General features: G+C 40.7%; 1 protein-coding gene across 13 annotated transcripts in view; it reads left to right on the top strand.

Annotated features, from left to right (window-relative positions):
• The window catches only part of CUNH3orf67 (chromosome unknown C3orf67 homolog), a 273,967-nt gene that overhangs the window by 200,119 nt on the left and 54,444 nt on the right, over positions 1-19,404 (top strand). For 12 of the 13 annotated variants that reach the window (XM_029567378.1, XM_029567377.1, XM_029567376.1 and 9 more), the window contains 2 exons: positions 5,068-5,271; positions 16,884-16,945. In XM_029567378.1, coding sequence (XP_029423238.1) covers positions 5,068-5,271; positions 16,884-16,945 — 266 coding nt within the window. Of the gene's footprint in view, positions 1-5,067; positions 5,272-16,883; positions 16,946-19,404 lie in introns of those variants that run through there. The other variant, XM_029567381.1, reaches the window with a different exon arrangement.

Here is a 19,404-nt window from a genome sequence, read left to right as displayed (position 1 = left end):
CTGAACTTCCATTGCCAACATTCCAAAGAGTCTTTCATCACATTATCAAAGAGCAAGCTTTTAAAAACTCAAATTATGATGATGGCAGTGTCTTATTAAATAGCATTTAATGCCATAGGAACTCCAAGGATTGTTTTCAGAATTATATTTTTGTTTAATTTTTTACATAAAACAATAAGCAGGCAAAACCCATCACTGTCTCAAAGGACCCTTCAAGAAAGTGTCTAGATTGGGATCTCTGAAAACCCTCATGTGTCCTGGTAAAAGTCTTTTGAGCCTAACTAATATTTCCAGATAGATGTACCAGAAATTTCAAAGTTGCTTTTAAGTTGCATGTATCAGTCCTGAGTGTAAATACTTCACTCATGGTGGTGCTGAGATCTAACCATGTTGAAATCTTCAATCTGGTTTAATTTAAAAGGAAAGGAAATAAGATGTTTTTATACTTTCATATACCAATTTCTGCCCTGTACATTGAAATAATATTTGTGGACCGATAAGGTGGCTCAGCAGGTAAAGGTGCTTGGTGTCAAGCCAGACAAGCCTGCGTCTGACCCCCAGGCCCCATATGGTGGAATAAGAGAACCAGTCCCACAGGTAGTCCTTCCACCTCCACACTTGCTGCTTGGCACGTGGGCACACACATAAATAAATAGTAAGTTCATTCATTCATTAAAATTTGTTTTAAAAAGAAGAAATCTTTCCACTAGCCCTCTGAAGATTTATATTAACAGTCTTGACTACATCTATACTATACTCCACATCAGTACATGTTTATTGGCAGATGTGAGACCTTCCTGGATTGGAGAACTTACATTTTCCCTTTTTATGTCAATTATGTTTTTTGATTTTTTATTGACATTTGAGAATTTCATGCAATGTATTTTGATCATATTTAGACCTCCTCCCCTATCAACACCCCTCCCAATTTCATGTACTCTGTTTTACACAGACACACACACACATACAAAGCTGTGTCCCCACACCTATATCAAATCTGCCTTCCAAGGCTGAGGGATCATTGTGGAAGAGGGGGTGGAAAGGCTGTAAGAGCCAGAGGTGTGGATGACCACAAAGAAACTGTTTTCCAGACAGCTGGGCAGGTGGTCATATTAACTCACAGCAATGGTGATAGCATGCACAAGTCCCTCACAAGTTCAAGCCAGACAGAATCTCCAGCATGGGGAGGTGGTAGGAGGCCCTAGTCCTACCTGAGGGACTATTGGCAGCTCGTGGCTACTAGGAGAGGGAGAGTCAGTTTTCTGTGAGGCTGGATAGGTTGACATTTTCCTATTTTGCACTAAAATCTTTTCAATGGCTTTTTTTTCTTTAAACTTTCTTTTAACAAGAATGTATTTACATAACATATTAATAACATTAATAGAAATAAGAGGTAAAACCTGTTAGAAACTTGGAATTTTATAGGCCTTGAAGGCATAACCAACTACTTTTTTATTTTGATGATTAAAATGGAAATAGGACTCCAGAAGGAGTCATTGTGGTACTATGCATTTCCTTAGTAAAATATAGTTTGTTATTTTTATCCCAGCTGCTTGTACTATATAGGACAACTTAGGTGCTCATTTAATCAAGGAACATCAGTACTTAAACTATAAAACATCATGAATATTGTTGTTATCAGAGTGATGTCTCATATAATTTGGATAGAAAGAATTAACCCAAATCGCCATGCTTGGTATTACTGTCATTTAAATGTAGTTGGTGTTAATATTCAGCATTGTTGAAACTTATCTTATGCACTTAGCTTTTCTTATGCACTTTCTGAAAAATGATTTTTCTTTTTAAAAAACTGCTTTGAGGACTGAAGAGATGGCTTAGCAATTAAGAGCACTAGTTGCTCTTGCAGAGGTCTTGGGTTCCATTCCCAGCACCAACCTGGCAGCTAACAGCCATCTGTAACTCCAGTTCCAGGGGATCCAGTGCCCTCTTCTGACCTCCATGGACACTGCATGACATGGGTGCATTTACATACACACAGATAATACACTCATACACATAAAATTAGATTAATAAATAATGTATTTTTAAAATAAACATTTGAAAATTGCCCTGTTCTGACTTTTTTCTAGCTCTCTGGCTAGAACTTGTAATGCTAATTACTCTTGCCTTTACTTCTCCTTCACATCTCCTATTCATGATTCAAGGACTTGCTTTTCCCCTTAGAAACAAGAGTTATGCAATTTGGGAGTCTTTTAGATACACCCACTGAAGGGGTACTCCAATTGCCTCACCCTGCATCCCTGTTCAGCATGGAAGAAGCAATCTGTATCCCTATTCCCTGTTGGCAATTTCCAGGTTCAAATCCCAGCACCCACATGGCAGCTAACTGTCTATAACTCCAGTTCCAGGGGATCCAACAGCCTCTTCTGTCTTTTGTGGGCACTGCACGACACAAGTGCACTTACCTACATGCAGGCAATACACGCATGTTAGAGTAGCCAAAAGCCCCATTTAAAAAAAAAAAAATTAAAGAAGGAGGAGTACATGAAGTTATCAGAAAAAAGTGATGGGGAGATATGGGAGGAGTTGGAGGGGAGAGAGTAGGTATGGATTTGATCAGAACCACCTTATATGCATGTATGAAATTCTCAATAAATTATTTATTTTAAAAAGAAAAAAAGGAAAATAATTTATAGGCAAAAAGTAAAAGAAAAAAGAAAAAAGAATAATCCTTAAATAATGTACTAGTATTAACATTACTTTGTGTATTAATAGCTTAAAATTCTGAAAGGCAATCACACAGAAGATAGTGGGTAGAGGAAGAGATGGAGCACTAGACAAAAGGCACATACCCTGGCAGGGATTAAAGATACTCGAAGCAGCAGGTCCTGCCAGTCTGCCGTCCTCCACCCTTTACTATCCTTAGCACTGCCCTTGATGAACATTCCCTCACTGGTTGATGCGCTCTGCACTGAAGCGAAGGGTAAACTGTGTAGATAAGGTCAGTGCTTTGAACATGGGGACATGTTTCTTTTTCCCTGCCTCCTAAACACAGGTTTTTGATTCAAAAAGAAGGCATGTGAGAAAAACTAATGTCAGAAAGTATAATAGCAAGTCCTTTCTTTTAAATTAAAGATTAATTTACACCTTTGTGTCTATTTTTTCTGAACACAATGTGAGGGGGTTTTTAATCATAAAAAAGCTTAGTGGAGTTCAAATTGGAAAGTGTGCTAAGAATGTCTACATCATAATACAAGCACATCAAGCTTCTATTGTATAGATTTTGGCTTGGTTTAAAATTGAAATCTTGATAATAATATAAAAAGTCACACAAGTAAATTTTTATTTTATATTAAGTAAATAAAAGAACAATTGATTTTTATATACAGTTATCAGTCAGTAATGAAGTCAAAAGTAACTTTTGCCATTCAAGAGAGGTATTGGTGATGACGAGTTACTTGAATCTCAACACTGTCCTTGTTTTAATATTAGCAATAAATTAAACTTTCGGTGCTAGGAGAATCCACAGCAATATCCTCACATTGGGATTGGTATTGAGGTTAGAGCCAGATGTCTAAATACCATGTTATGCATGGTAAAAGTGAAAAATAAATTACCCTTTCTATATACACATAGGTCAAGGTTTTTGCTATTGTTGATTTTGTTTGATTCTTTTTCTTCAAGCAATGGTTAAAATTAGGTTTAATAGCCATTAAAATAAGTGTATTTTTTCATTCTAAATGAAATTAAGGATTGAGGAGTCACATCATTTTCAACTAGTGGGTATAATGTAATCTACTGAAAAGATGAACGTGTTCAGTCTCTGTGCTGTCTTCCTGTTCATCCACCTCAACATCAGAAAAGCAAATGAAAGAAATGTATGGTGCTTATGTAGACTTCTGTTAACTGTAGAAAATTGCTCAGAAATATAATGAAAGTGACAGTGGTCTGGAACCAATGTTTAAATATCTTGGCAGTAACAACGTTATAAGGAATATTCAGAAACAGTAGGGGCTCTTTGCTTTATCTAAATAACCTGAAGCAGCTACCACCCTAAAAGTTCCAAGTCTCAACAGTATCCCTAAATGTCCAACAGACTACATTGTTGCACAGCTGAAAACCAAGCAGAAGACTGATAGTTTATATGCTAAAAAAAACAAATTTTCAAATAAAGACATTATAAACACATACACAAAAAAAAAACTGCTTTGAAGCGGGGTGTGATGACTCACACCTATAATTGCAGTACTCGGGAGCCTGAGACAGGAGGATTGCTTTGAGTTTGAGACTAACCTGGGCTATGGGGAGACTCCATTGCCAAAAAATCAGTAGTAAATCAATAAATTCATTTAATTAAAAACTGCTTTGGGGCTGGAGAGATGGCTCAGTGGTTAAGAGCACTTACTGTTCTTGCAGAGGACCCGGGTTCTATTCCCAGCACCCACATGGCAGCTATGAACCATCTTTAACTCCAGCTCCAGGGAAATCCGAAGCCCTCTTCTGACCTCCGCGGCATAACACGACATACATGCAGGCAATACACTTGTACACATAAAATAAAAAATAATAAAATATTTTTAAAAACTGCTTTGAATCTCTGCCTACCTGCTAAGCACCTACAAGTTCTCATCATGAAAAATCCAGTGGGATCAGGTGGTCATGGCAGTGACTTGTACAGAGCTCATGGCTGACTTGTCAGTTCCTGAAATACACAATTGCAATTGTGATACACGCTAAAGTGAACATTTTTAGATTCTCTGAGAGCATATAATAGAGGAGGTGGCTCCATTGTCATTATCAGAAAAGGCCTCCCTGAGAAAGAGCCCCATCACTAAGCCAAACAGGCGGCCACACAGTGCTAAGATACACACAGGAGCTAAGGCAGACGCAGTGATACTTTTGAGGACCTTCATAGAGGGACAGTGTGCTTGCACACCGAAACGACTAGGTCAAGTAGGTGGGATAGGCATCTCATGATGATTGGCAAAGCATTTGGGCCTCTGTCATTGGGGAACCGCTGCAGGAGTCCCAGACACATAGTTGTTGGTAGCCCAAGATTAAAGCCAAGTGACCCTTCACCTTGTCGTCTCTCTGTCTCTTGGTCAGGAATACAACTGGAGAAACTATCAGCCCAGCCAGATGAGCCAAACTGAGTTGCAGATGCTGGCAAGTCTCCAGCGGCAGCAGAATGAAGACCTGGAGGACACTGAGGCTCCCCATGGCCTGAGTGCATCCCAGGTTGACAACTGTAATGTCAGCATCAGTACCAGCAGTGATGACACAACCACATGGAACTCCTGCCTGCCACCGGTGAGTCTGCACTTATCTAAAAAAGAAACAAGCCCCTTCCGAACAAAGCCCAGCCTTGCCTTGGAAAGCTAGAGCCAAAATGAGAGGCCCACCATGAGGAGTATTCTGAGCTCGTTCTGATACAGTGATTTAGACCCGGGGAAAGATAATAGGAGATGCCATTGTCTTACCCTCAGTTATCTTATATACTCTCAGAAACTGTATACATGATCATTGATTGTCTTGGTTCTTTTTCATTCTGCAGAATACACGAGAACTGAGTAATGTAGTAAACACAAAGAGCGGGGATTTGTTTTGTAGAATCCTCAAGGCTGAAAAACCCAAAGTGAGAGGACCTGCATTTGGTGAGGGCCTTCTTTCTGCTTCATCCCATGAAGGCATGCAGATCAGGGAGCCGGAAGACCATGCTAGTGGGAAAAGGCTAAATGAATCATATTATCAGGAACCCACTCCTCCAATAATGCCATGGATTCATCCATGAAAGCAGAGTCCTCACATCCTGGCCATCTCTTAAAACGAGCATCTCTCAGCACCTTCCTGTGGGCAATTAAGTTTCTGAGACAGGGACTTTGGGAGACACATCAAATCATAGCATTGTGTAAAACCATACACTGAAATTGGCTCTGAGAATCCCACTGTATTCCTGCTCATAGAACAATCCTTTGCCACATAAATAAGCCTTTATGAGTGTCAGTGAACTACCCATAAATGAATGGACAAAGGGGAAAGGACTCTAAGTAGACCGAATACTGCTCAAGTATGAGGACAGAAAAGAACTTTTATGGAAGTCACCAGATGTTTGTTGACTGACTCAACCCTGTGTCTGAGGGGCCACCACAGTTACTGCAGAGATTTTCCTTAAAGGTTTACATTCCCATGTGTTACACAGTTAAAACACACCAAGTATAACCATCAGCCTCAGTGTTCTAGTTTGTTTCTCAGTTGCTGTGACAAAGTACTCTGACCAGTACCAACTTGAGGAGGAAAGGGTTTATTTTATCTTACATCTCCCAGGTCACACATTTCATCAGGGATCCCAAGGTAGGAACTCAGGGCAGGAACCTGGAGGCAAGAGCTGGAGCACAGGCCATGGAGGAACACTGCTTACTGGCTTGCTCCCCTGGCCCCTGCTCAGCCTGCTTGCTTATGTAACACAGGCCCACCTGCCCAGGGGTGGCACCGCCCACAGTGGGCTGGGCCCTCCCACATCACACAACAATCAAGAAGATGCCCCTCAGACATGGCCCCTGGCCAGTTCAATGGAGGCAATTCCCCAATTGCCTCAACTCCCTCAACCCAGGTATGTCAAGTTGACATTAAAGCTATCCAGCACAGTGACCTAGCAGATGAGTTGGAGTAGGTCTGTCTTCCTGTTTTTAAGGTGAACAAACTAAATCCTGGGCTCAAATTTCTACACTTACTCGGTGATGGATCCCAAGCAGAGCCCTATATTTTGACTCTATTCCTTACATGGTCCTCAAGGATCTTATGACATACTTGGACAAATAAAGCATAAACATATTGTAAAATAATATAACTGGCTCATTTGTATATAACTGTATTAAGCTAGGAATGTGGCATGGTAGCCAGGTTCTTGCCTAACATATATGAAGCCCTTGGGTCCCCAGCACTGAAGAAAAATTTTTTAACTGATTTCTTCTTTATACAGACTATCTTAAATGTAATCCAATCAAAACAGCAAGAGAATGACTCTGAGTTCTGTACCAACATAGGTTTTTCTGTCTCTTGCCTGAAATAATAAAAGTTCCTCTAATAAAAAGTTAAATTAGGGGATCGAGAGATAGCTCATCAGTTAAGAGCACTGGCTGCTCTTGCAGAGGACCCTGCTTCAGTTCCCAGCACCCACATGTTAGCTCACAACCATCTGTAACTCTACCTCCAAGGGATCCAATACCCTCTTCTGGCCTCCATGGGCACCAAACATGCACATGGTGCACATACGTATGGGCAGGCAAAACACATAAAATTAAATTAATATTTAAGAGCTTAAATTAATTTTTAAAACTACATAAAGCTTAAGTTCAAATGTTGACCGAAGATACGTTTTAGATATTTAATCAATACTCACTTTTCAATCCACTTTTATCTTAAGCTAGTTTTCCCCAGGTGTCGAAGTCTCTGTAGCCCCTGCAAATCTCAGCAGCTCTGTCATCTGGTAGTCACAGCCGTTACCCATGTCCTTCCAGAGCCGTTAGACTTCCCACTTCCAGATGAGAACACAGACTTTTGAGAAGTGACTTGGGCCTTCTTCCTAACCACAGTGATGTAGCAGCTTCTTAATATGTGACTCATTATATGATTTGAATGTCGAGTGCATGCCATAGACTTCCATTGGAACTATACCGTCTGTGTTCTGGAGAGAACATGCAAACCCTTCATAGAGGAGCAATTCAAGTCCACTCCAAGGAGCTATGAAGGAAGAGCTGACACTATCGGTGTTCACTTAGTGCTTTTTAGCCCCACCTTCCCCACCCCCAGGCTTTTCTTGCCTTGGTTGTGCTTTGACTAAACAGCCATCGAATATATAGACCCCTTTAAACACTCTTGGTGCCTGACAGTATCCACCCACCCAGAAAAATGCCTCCATTCCCATTCCTCACGAGTATCTTCATACTGGAGTTAAGAGTCTAAGAGTCAGTTGCAGATTTTTGCCAGTGTATGTGTGATAGAAGTGAGACATGGTCTTTCTTATAGAATATTCCTCAGCAATCTTTTAAAACACCAGTACGAGAGAGAACATGGGCTCCTGATGGCTCATTCTCTCAGGAAGCGGCTCAGAGACTGGCATTACAGAGGGCAAGCTGAGGAATGATTATTTATGGACTGAGAAGTCTGAACTCTTGGTTGCCCTGGATACTGAGTTCTCATCGCTGTCCTGTTCTGGCAAGAACTGAACTCTCCTGCATGACAACTACTCTGCTGTAAAAGTACATGGCCAAAAATAACACCATTAGTAATGAACTTAATAACCCTCTATTCAGCCAAATGAGAAACTGAAAAGTCTTATTTTTTAGACAGAAAATATTGAAAATCCTACCTTTGGCATTCATAGGATATGTTTATTATTTCATCAAGTTCAGTCTGTTCCAATATTGGAACTACCAACAAATGGGAAATTGCATTCCTTAATGAACTCTGCATCCTGCTGCTCATATAGAGTTTAAATAGAGCAATTTACAAGCACTGTTGCTGTCTCTCTGAGAGCTTATGCTTTTCTCTTTAGAAATTGGACAGAGATGGGGAAAAGGAGAAATGAAAGAATGCCTCACTTCATCACAGGCTTATCTGCTCTTTTATCTCGGCAAGTGGTGCTGCCCTCCATGCTGGCCCTTGAGCCAGAAATGTGGAAGACATCAGCACTTCTCCCACATTCTCATCCCTCCACCCAGTTAGCTCCACATCCTGAGAATCCCCTTTGCGTCGTAATCCCCATTCCTAATACCCCAGCCTTGGCATGGTCTTGTTCATCTGAATTTCTTCAAGCACTCCCTCAACATCTTGCCTCCAGTCCAAACACAGCAGGTTAAGAGCATTTGTTCTGAAATCAAAGTGTCATGGGTCAAATTAGCCTATTACTTGGAAAAGCAATTGACACTGACTCTGAAACATAGTAAGCACTCGGTAAAAAATGTCATTGTCAGGGGTGGGCGAACTGGAGAGAGAGCTCAGCAGTACGAGCACTCGCGGCTCTTCCAGAGGACCTGCGCTCTGCCCAGCTCACAACTCTCTGTAACTGTAGCTCCAGTGCATCCAGTATCTACTTCTGGTCTCCGTGGGCACTCGCATTCACATGACATGCTCACACAGATACGCACACATACATAAAAATAAATCTTTTTTAAAATGTAGTTTCCCAGGGCTGGAGAGTTGGCTCAGTGGTTAAGAGCACTGACTGCTCTTGCAGAGGACCTGGGTTCAATTCCCAGCATCCACATGGCAGCTACGAACCATCCTTAACTCCAGTTCCAGGGGAATCCGAAGCCCTCTTCTGACCTCCGCAGCATTGTATGACATAGGTGCACTCACACGCATGCAGGTAATACACTCATACACATAAAATCAAAATAATAAAGAAAAAAATGTTTTGGTCTTTTTGAGACAGTGTCTCCCTGTATGAACTCACAGAGATCCTCCTGCCTCTGCCTCCCAAGTGCTGGGATTAAAGGCATGCGCCATCACGCCCGGCCAGAAAAAATATTTTTTTTAAATGTAGTTTCCCTTTTCTTCATTGTTACTCACTTTCTTTCTAAAGCCAGATCGGATCTGCTCTCTTCCCAATGAAAAGCCTTCAGTGACTCGCCATTGATCTTAAGTCTGGCGCAGAGAGGTCCCCCTACTCTGAGAACTGTCCCCACCTCGGTGTCATCTCTCACTTCTCTCCCGTCTTCCCTCCATGCTTTCCAACCAGCCGTAGTTCCTAAATGCCCTGTGTGAATGAATACCCTAGTCCTTGCACCCGATGACCCCTCAGACAGCTCCTGAAGTTTCTGTGATGTATTTCACCTCCTTGCCCCAGGACCAGGAAGAGCTCTGTAACTCATCCCAAACTTGCCTGTTTGTCTCACATTCATTCATTCTACACTTCTTTTAAGTACAATATGCTATAGACTAGTGTGGATGTTAGGGATAAAACTAGAGCCTTCCCCCATTACAGAGAGGAAAAACCTCTCTGTGATTGAGGGTGGTAAGTGACACTAGAACAAAGAATTATGAAGATGTAGGACTGAGCGGTTAGCTCTACCTCTGGGTACACAGGATGCTTGCACAGAGAAGGCAGCAGTGAATGCGGCATTCAAGAATGAGTTCAAGTTTACCTCACAGACAGAAAGGAAGCTGAAACCTCAAGTTCTGAAAGGAGGCGAGAGCAGAGTCTCTCCTTTAGCACGCTAGCCTGCTCACAGCGCCTCTGCTTCTCCTTCAGCCTTCAGAGGACTTGAATGTTGCCAGTCTTGCCATAGCTACCCACCCCCTCCCATCCCACATATGCACAGGAGAACTGTGCTATACCCGAGCCACACTCTGTCACCTGGCCATCACTAGGTGAGCCATACCCTTGTTCCTGTTCTTTGCCTGAAATGCTCCTCCATCCATCCTCACTGTTTAGGACATACCCGTTTGTTTTTTTGTTGTTGTTGTTGTTTTTAATTATTTAGTTTGTGTTTGGGTTTTGGTGACTTTGGTTAGTTGTTGTTTGTTGTGCTTATATGTCGGCTAACCTTTTTATTAAAGAAAATTTTCTTACATTTATTTGTTTGTGATGGGTGCATGCTGTGTGTCATGCATGTGAAGGTCAGAGGATAGCTTGCAGGAGTCAGTTCTCTCCTTCCATTGTGTCAGTCCCAGGGCTCCAACTCCAGGTCATCAGGCTGGGTGGCCTTTACCTGCTGAGCCACCTCACCAGCTCCCAAAGAATTTATTTTTAAAGTATTTAGGTTAACTACAAAACTCAAAGTCACAAAAATAACAAATAAATGCCCAGACATACAACCTCCTACTGTACCATCAATAGGCCTAACTGTAACACTTAACGTTAAATGACCATTGTTACCCATGTCCCTAGTCCTGACTGAATGAAACAGTCGGTAACATGTATACAAAATAGTTCCTTTTTATTCTAAAGAAAGTGATTTTTTCTTGGAAGGGAATGCAGTGCAAGATAGAAGAGTCCTCCCTTAGAGCATCAAATCTGCCACACAACACTCTTCAGAGAAGCTTCTTTTTACAACAGATGGAGGCTACTACAGAGTTGCACATCTCCTCGGGCATAGAGAACACACACCTGGGAGATGCCCAGTACTAGATGACACATCTGCAGTCGAATCTCTACAACCAAGGCCCATGGAACATAGAGGAATAAGGGGTAGACAGAGGGCTAATGCACCCCTCAACTCTCACCAATGAAGCTTCCATGTACATCAGAGTGCAATACACGCAGAAGGCCTCAACTGGCCAAGTTTTGGAGAATAAGAGGCTGTAGAGTGTAGGATGGGACTCCTATATGGAACCTCACCCACCATGGCTCAGGGACCATTGCAGAAGAGGAGGTGGAAAGATTGTAAGAACCAGGGCTGCTTCATGAATGGATGAGGTGGAGGCTTCCAGGCCAATGGAGGTTTGCTCATGTGAGCCTGCAGCAGCAGTGACATCCAACTCTGGACCCATGTCAGCTCAATTAAACAAGGTCCCAAAGGGGAGGTGAGAAATAGGTGGCAGGTCATCACTAGACAGAGAACTATTTGAGACTGGGCGCTGTTGGGCAAGGGAGAGTATGACTTACATATGACCACTGGATGGTCTGACTAGACTCCAGTGGACACATTTACACTAAAGGACATTTGGGTACAAACACCTGAATGAATAGGACTCAGAATGTATGGCAGAGTGCATAGGGTTCAGGGAGGGGGGCGGTGGTTATTGGCAGGGAGGGGGTATGGATGCGAGTGGGAAATATTGTATGAAATTTTAAAAGCTTAATAAAAAAATAATAAAGTGATTTTCGTCAACTCCATAATAAACATCAGCTCTGTTTGGCTTAAATAAATCTTGAGTGACACAGGTAATATTTTATGTTCAAGATTTGATATGTAAATATTCAGCATACACCCAAAGAAAAAGATCTCCCTCTCAGCAATACTTAATGAGCAACTGCGAGGTGGCCTTCAGTGTCACATCTTTACCTGAGGACTTCACACACTGCAGTCTGAATCAGAAAGCCAACACAGAATGCGAGGAAGTCTTTGGCAGAATCTATTGTTTGCCACAAGCTCTGATTCCTTGGCATCTGTATAGTTCAGAGTAATATGTACTGTTTAAAAGGTGTTTGGAAGTAATAAATTAGTCATTTTAAAGTGTAATTAAATGTAACTATATTCCTCTCCCCAAATCGGCTTCTTTAGGCCTCTCGTGCTAAATAAACCAAGCCTACCGAGAAAGCCATTGGCCTTTGACAGACAAATTTTTCAAAGTTTCTAACTTAGAACCAAATTCAATTAAAACAATACTTTACAACTTCTGTGGAAACCAGGCTACAAATAATCGATTTTGGAGGGTTTCTGTAAGGAGTAGCCCTCATGAGATTTGTTCAAACACAGGGCACCAGGAAGCCTTGGGAAGGGAGCTAAGAGTTAGTTATAATGAATTTTTAAGTGAAGAATTTTTTGTTGTTGTTGTTGTTGTTGAGAGATTTTGACTGGCAGTAGCATAATACCATATTATATGGTGTGTGTGTGTGTGTGTGTATACGCACGAGTGTGCATGTGTGTTATTGTCAAGGAAAAGCAGTAGCTATTAATGAATACAAAAGAATTATAAAACTGCCCTGGGCCTGAATCCCAGCTCTGCCAGCCACTAGCATTACCTCTAACATGGGATTCAGGAAAGGGCCTTGTGTGAACCTCATGACTTAGGGAACACATGTGCCAAGGTGCTGCTAAACAGTTAGCTAATGTGGACTGTACGCTGCTGCTCCCTGGAGGACTTCCCAAAGGAAGTCCTTGGGTGACCTGAAAAGATTCCTGGGACACTTCCCCTTTTAGTGGCTACTGCTTTCCCTTTTTGTGGCAGTACAAACGGGCAGAGCTGCTCTTGTGCTTGTTTTGAGACGACAGCTTACACACTGGTATCAACACTGACCCCCCACAGAGTCTTTGATGGTTTTATTATTTTAGTATTTCATTATTTCTCTGTCCCGCCACAGACCTAGATTCAAGAAAAAACAGACCTAATGTGCGCCCTAGTCTTAGGAGTTCAAGTTCCAACACCATAATGCCTTCAAATTAAAAATTCCCACACCATAAGCTAATAGCAAATGCAGAAGTCTTTCTACCTTGGAAAAAGGGTCGAGGGGAATTAAAATGCTCATCACATGCTTCCATCAGCATGACATGTTACAGAGCATAATATTTGGAGGAAGAAATGAGACAAAATACACTTAATAAAATTACAAGCATATGGTGAGGTTCTCAGACAAGTTATTTATGTTCTTGATTAACCTTGTAATATTATTGCCATTTTCAATAGGTTTTACATAACAACATAAAAATATTGTCTTTACCTTTTAACATAGCAGGATTATCTTATCTCCTGTTATTTTATTTAGCCTTTGTTGCTCTCCCTCACCCCAAAATTTCTAGCAGATTGATGATAAGCTGGATGGTGGTTAATTTTATGAGCTCTGCTTTCCTGGAGAAGTGCATAACAACAGTGCCACCACAAGGACATGGTCCCACACTGCCACACTCTGTTCCACTAAATAAATGGACCAGGAGCAGATCTTTTTTTTTTTTTTTTTTTTTTTTTTTTTGCAGCATGATTCCAGGCTGCTGTGCATCCAAAATTGGCATTTCAGGCATTTCACAGTTAATAGGTCTTAATTTCTTCTAATCTGCACACTCCTTAGTTTATCAGCTCTTGGCGGGGGATGGAGGTGGGTTTAATGAGGTCTTTTTTTAATCCTAGTAAAAAGAAAGGTAAGGGATTATACTAAGCTGTAGATAAGCCAGATGAACAGATGCACTTACATAACTTTGGAAATGATATACGAAAACTGATGTTAGAGGCAGTGTAATATCTGTGCTGTCAGAAGAAAATATTAAAATGTGAGGTGTTCTGTGGTTAGTGACTGTGAAAGTCGCCTCACGATATGAACTTTACTTATTCTCAGAGTCCTGTCTGTCACATCTTATGACAGTCCATGAATTTGGCAGCATGGCAAACTTGTTTTCTTTAATTTTGAATGTATAGCAACATATCATGAGGATCAAATCAAGTGAATTTAATTTACAGTAAGGTGCTAGCCTTATGTATCACCGATAAATGTATCTCAGGACTGCTTTCTTATCCTGCCATAAACTGGATGGATTTTACCACATTCGTCATTCAAAAACTTTGTATTCCACACTCTGCATGAGCTCTAAAGCCGCATTAAGCACTACAAACAAACTAGTGATTAGAAGGTAAACTGTGGAATCCGGCTGAATGGGTGCAGACTTTGGCGCCACTGTTCCTGGCAGGCCTGACCTTGGGTTAATACTAGTATTTTAATGTCCTCTTCTAGCAAATGGAGTTCATTCTGTGTAGTTGTGATGAGGCTCAAATGAGATAGCATCTGTGAAGAATTGGCATGGGTAAATGCTCAGTAAATAGAAGTTACTGCTATTGTGATTATTTCTAGACATTGATAAGTTGCTGCTGTTGGTGTTATTGTTTGTAGGTATTTGTAGATATTGGTAGTGATCTCTTTGCGTCTACTTATGGTATTCTCTAGATAAGGCTAAATCTAAAATAAAAAGCATACTTTATTTTCTTTCACTGATACTGTCACAGGATGTTACCCACTTCAAATTTACAGGTGTATATATGTGAAGAAACATAGGGTGGAAAAGAAATATCTTTTCACTGCCCATCCTAGGTTCATGACTGATTATGTATAACAAAAGGCTACTTAATAAGAGGAAAACATATAAATTCATTTCACATAAGTTTTTCATGACAGAAGAGCCTTCACAAAGAAATGAAGACCCAGAGAAATGGCTAAATGTGTATTTTCATGCTAGGTTTGACAAAAGAGTGGAAACTCCTAGGAAAATATGATTGGATAAAGGGGATATGATCCAATGGAAATAAACTGGAAGAAGCTTAGCAAAGCATTTTGATCAGTTCCTTCTGTGTCCCTGCGTCTTCAAAGATAGTGGTGTTTCTTGTGACAAGTACAAGGAGGGCACCTCTCTCATAAGGACCGTATGACCTGCTACAGGGGAGATCAGGACATTGCTCCTAGGTTTGATGAGCTTCTTGAGGGGAAAAGAGCAAGAATGGGAACAAGCGACCTGGCTGCTTCTGCCTTTTGTCAAATACAAGATGCCACATAGGGTTGCATGCTTGAACCCCACAGGTAGCCATGTGCCAGTGGTGGCATGTGACCTCAGCCAGTCCACTCGTCTTCCTGCCTTTTCCTGTCAGCAATCCTTCCTTCTCTGAAAAGCTGCTGTTTGGTATTTTGCTTTCCAGCGCTCGGAAGCTACTGTGAATGTGAATTTTTATTGACTGTTCACTTGTAGCATTGAATCTCTTTTATATTATAGAAACATGCACAAAGGTAGAAAGGGACCCATCTGTGTAGTCCAAAGTGGGAGCTGAGTCACAAACACAAGTACTTTCTAGAAGGTTGGAAGAAGTCATTTAGAAAAGGAACTTGGGATGAGTATAAATAGAATTCATGATCTAAAATTAAAGGATGGACATTTGCTGAATATGAGGATTGTAATACTCAGAAAGTTATGGAAATGCCTCTGAAAATAAATAGGCCGAAATCCATTCACTGGAGGCCTCGGTGCTGCTGAAATACTGAGCGAATACCAATGAACATATTATCAGGAGTATTTCTATATGGTGTGAGTTGATCCAGGGAAGCAACCTGTTAGGCCTTTTGCTTGCTAATTTATCTTTTGCTACGAAATAATAAAGCCTAAATCACAAAACCAAATTTCACTTGCAAATTGCTGAAAGTCTTATTTCTCCAGTGAGATCAAATATGCCTTATGACATGTTTCCCTCCGCTCTCCTCCCAGCTGTTGTTTCTTATTACTGAAATGCTGATGCATTGATACTGGTTCAATTACCAAAGTATCTGCTAACATTTAAATTCCTAGCACATCACAGGTAGTCAGGCTAAGTGACTGTGATTATCAGGTGGGGTGTTTGTTATAAATTAAAGGAATCCTTCCAAGAGATTATTTATAGAGGAAGACAGCTTGCTCTGAAGACTTCCCATCACCTGTGTCTTTAATATTTTAGGACTGGTTAAATAAAGACTATGTGGGGAGTAAGGAACTTGAGTGTGCAACCACCATAGCCGTAGTTTGCCTTGGTTGGGGTCAGCACTGTGGGTCCCATTACTGTAGGTGAGGAGCCTTTGTAGATCAGAGGGAGAAGATTGGGTTCCATTAACTCAAGTGTTTAAGCATTCACATGATGTAGTTTTTAACTATACTTCAAACAGTAGATGAAAGGTTTTTTGCGGAGGGAAGATTTGAGATTTCACATTTTTGTCAGGTGTCGGCATCACTTTCTCAGCTTACTTCAATCCATGCTTAAAGCTGTTCTATGCACTTGGGGAAAATGACCCCCTTAACCTAAGATTTACTTGTATAATTCTCATTAATGACAGCAGAGGTGATCCCTATGGACTTAAACCGAAACATTAATGCGTGTTCTGGAGCTCTGGGTTATGCTTATGCAGTACAGTATTTGTTCCTCAAGATACCTTGTTTTATTTTTGCTTTATCTGGGAATATCAACCAATGCTAACAGCATAAAAATTCTACAAAGAGAATTCTGACACATGACCTTTAATTATATTGTGGATGTTATTGAGCCCTATCAGAGGCCATTAAAATAACCTGCATTTCATTGTTGATAGTACTGTGGTGTGCTGGGTCTCTCAAGAACCTTGGCCTATTCTGAAAACAAATCCGTTCCTTTCTAATAGATTGAATCTCACAAGCAAAATTATAGTGTTGAGAAATTGTGTGAAAACATATGTAAAGATCATTGTGCTGAATACTAGCTCACAAATGTTTTGTCTCTTGTAGCCTGTCAACCAGGGTCGTCACTATCAGAAAGAAATGAATCCGCCTTCTCCATCTAACCCTCGGTAAGAATCATCAGTAACCTACATGATTGTGATTTAAAATTTTTTACTTAGAAGATTATATAGCATTCTTGGTTTCATGAAATTTAAGAGCCTTCTAGAGTTTATTTTCTTTTGAAGTCTTAATTGATCCACTTTTTTCTTCTTTTTTTCTTTTTAAGATAGGGTCTCACCTGTAGCCCCAAGCTGGCCTGAAACTCACTACATAGACCAGGCTGGCCTCCATTTCACAGAGATCCAACTGCCTCTGGCTTCCAAATGACAGGGCTAGAAGTGTGTGCCACCATGCTTGGCTCTCATCCACTTTTCTTTTCAAACTGTGCAGTAGTAGTAAAAATTTACCTATGTTCAAATTCCTGGCTGTGAGACTTTGAACACGTCATTTAACTCACGGAGATTCAGGCATAATAATTACTTCATAGTATTTTGAGGAAGTTCAAAGTAACTAACATAGTTCTTTGCACATGGTAATCGCTTTATGAGCATTAACTTCCTCATTTTCATAAATTTTCATTTTAATAGCTGTTTGATGTCTGGTACATAATTATTTTATGTCTTTAAATCTATCAGGATACCTTATTTAAGTTTAAATGTTTATAATTTGCTCAAATGATTATAATTAAGTTCAAAAGTTTATAATCTCAAAATTATTCTGTTTGGGGGCTGGAGAGATGGCTCAGCGGTTAAGATCACTGGTTGTTCTTGCAGAAGACTCGGGTTCGAATCCCAGCACCCACATGGCAGCTAACAACTGTCCGTAACTCCAGTCCCAGGGGATCCGACAGCCTCTTCTGACCTCCGCAGGCATTGCATGACACGGGTGCACTTACCTACATGCAGGCAATACATGCATACACATAAAATAAAAATAACAATTTTTTTTATTCTATTATTTTAAATATATTACTGGCTGAGTTACTTGTCAATGTAATTTTGGACTTATCAGGAATAAATACATCTGAATTTGAGCTTTAAAAACACATATAGTAGCCAGTGCTTGAGAGGTTAAAACAGGAGGATTGCTGCAAGGTTGGGGGCACTCTGGACTGCATAGTGGGTTCCAGGCTAGCCTGGGCTACAGAATAAGACCCTGTCTCAGAAAACAAACAGAATGCACATAGTATTAAAATACTGCTGCTGGGGCTGGAGAAATGGCTCAGCAGTTAAAAATACTGGCAGTTCTTGCAGAAGACCCGGGTTTGAATCCCAGGACCCACATGGCAGCTAACAACTGTCTGTAACTCTAGTTCCAGGGGATCCAACAGCCTCTTCTGTCCTCCATGGGCATTGCACGACATGGATGCACTTACCTACATGCAGGCAATACACACATACACATAAAAAATAAATAAATAAAATATTAAAATAAAATACTGCTGCTTTCTGATAAGTATCTATACAAGCTACTTTGTTCATATGAATCAATATTATTTTATTAGTTTGTTGGACACTAGGAATTTATGGAAAGTCATTCAATCTCGAGCTTAATTCACAGTCTGAGTTACAGAAATGCATCTCATTATAAAGCAGTTTAAGCCATACTATGAGTTGTCCTGTGGAACAGACTAAAACCAAGGAGAGCACTGTAGCCCCAGCTCCTAGAGTGTGGTTTCTTTTACCTGATATTTGAATCAAGACTCTGTTGACTTGTAATAAAGACGACTTGGCTAGTATTTAGAGAGCCAGGAAGGGAGAAATAGAAAGGGCAAAGAGAATACAGGCTGTGTCCTAGAACCCAAGGACAGGTGAGCCTCGAGGAGGCAGGGACTAGAAAGCCAGCAAGCAGCCGGGCAGTGTCCTTCTCCATCTCTGCTTGCATCCACCTGTCTGCCCCATTCTTTTCTAAACACCAGCTTTCTCTGCTTCTCATTTCAAATTGACTGTCTCACAGCTCTTGAGTTTACATATTATAGTTCAAAGTACATGCTGAGGCTAACAGAGTATGTCTGAATCTCAGCTTCTACTTTCCAGCCTCTTCTTTCAATGTGATTTGCCTAGATTTGGCCAAGTATCCACTTCTGGTTCTGTCACCCATGAGTCTTAAGCCAAGGCATAGAAAACTAACAGGGCTCCCAGGAGACAATCTATGAGGCGTAAAGGACTTTTATTAGAGCTGGGAATATTTATGACATGGGTTAATAAATGTTCTTTATCAGAAGTCTTTAAGTGTTCTTGGCCAGTGTACCTACTGATCTGATCTTCGGAGAACTGTCACTATCATAAGTAATAAGGTGTTTAAAATTGAGATTAGAATTTCAGGGTATATAAAAGGGTATTTTAAAATCACATGTATTTCTTGATAGGTGAATGTGTCACTTAGAATCTTGCAGATCATCTACATTTTCTCTGTGTGTGTGTGTGTGTGTGTGTCTGTGTGTGTCTGTGTCTGTGTGTGGTGTGTGTAAACTTTTACAATAGCTGGAAATACAACTTTAGCCCAAATTAATAACAAATTGAGAATT

This window comes from Nannospalax galili, unplaced genomic scaffold (genome assembly GCF_000622305.1).
Source record: "Nannospalax galili isolate Female #2095 unplaced genomic scaffold, S.galili_v1.0 scaffold561, whole genome shotgun sequence".
NCBI classification, from domain to species: Eukaryota; Metazoa; Chordata; class Mammalia; order Rodentia; family Spalacidae; genus Nannospalax; species Nannospalax galili.
Note: the sequence above shows the minus strand (reverse complement) of the source record. Positions and strands in the feature narration are given on the sequence as shown.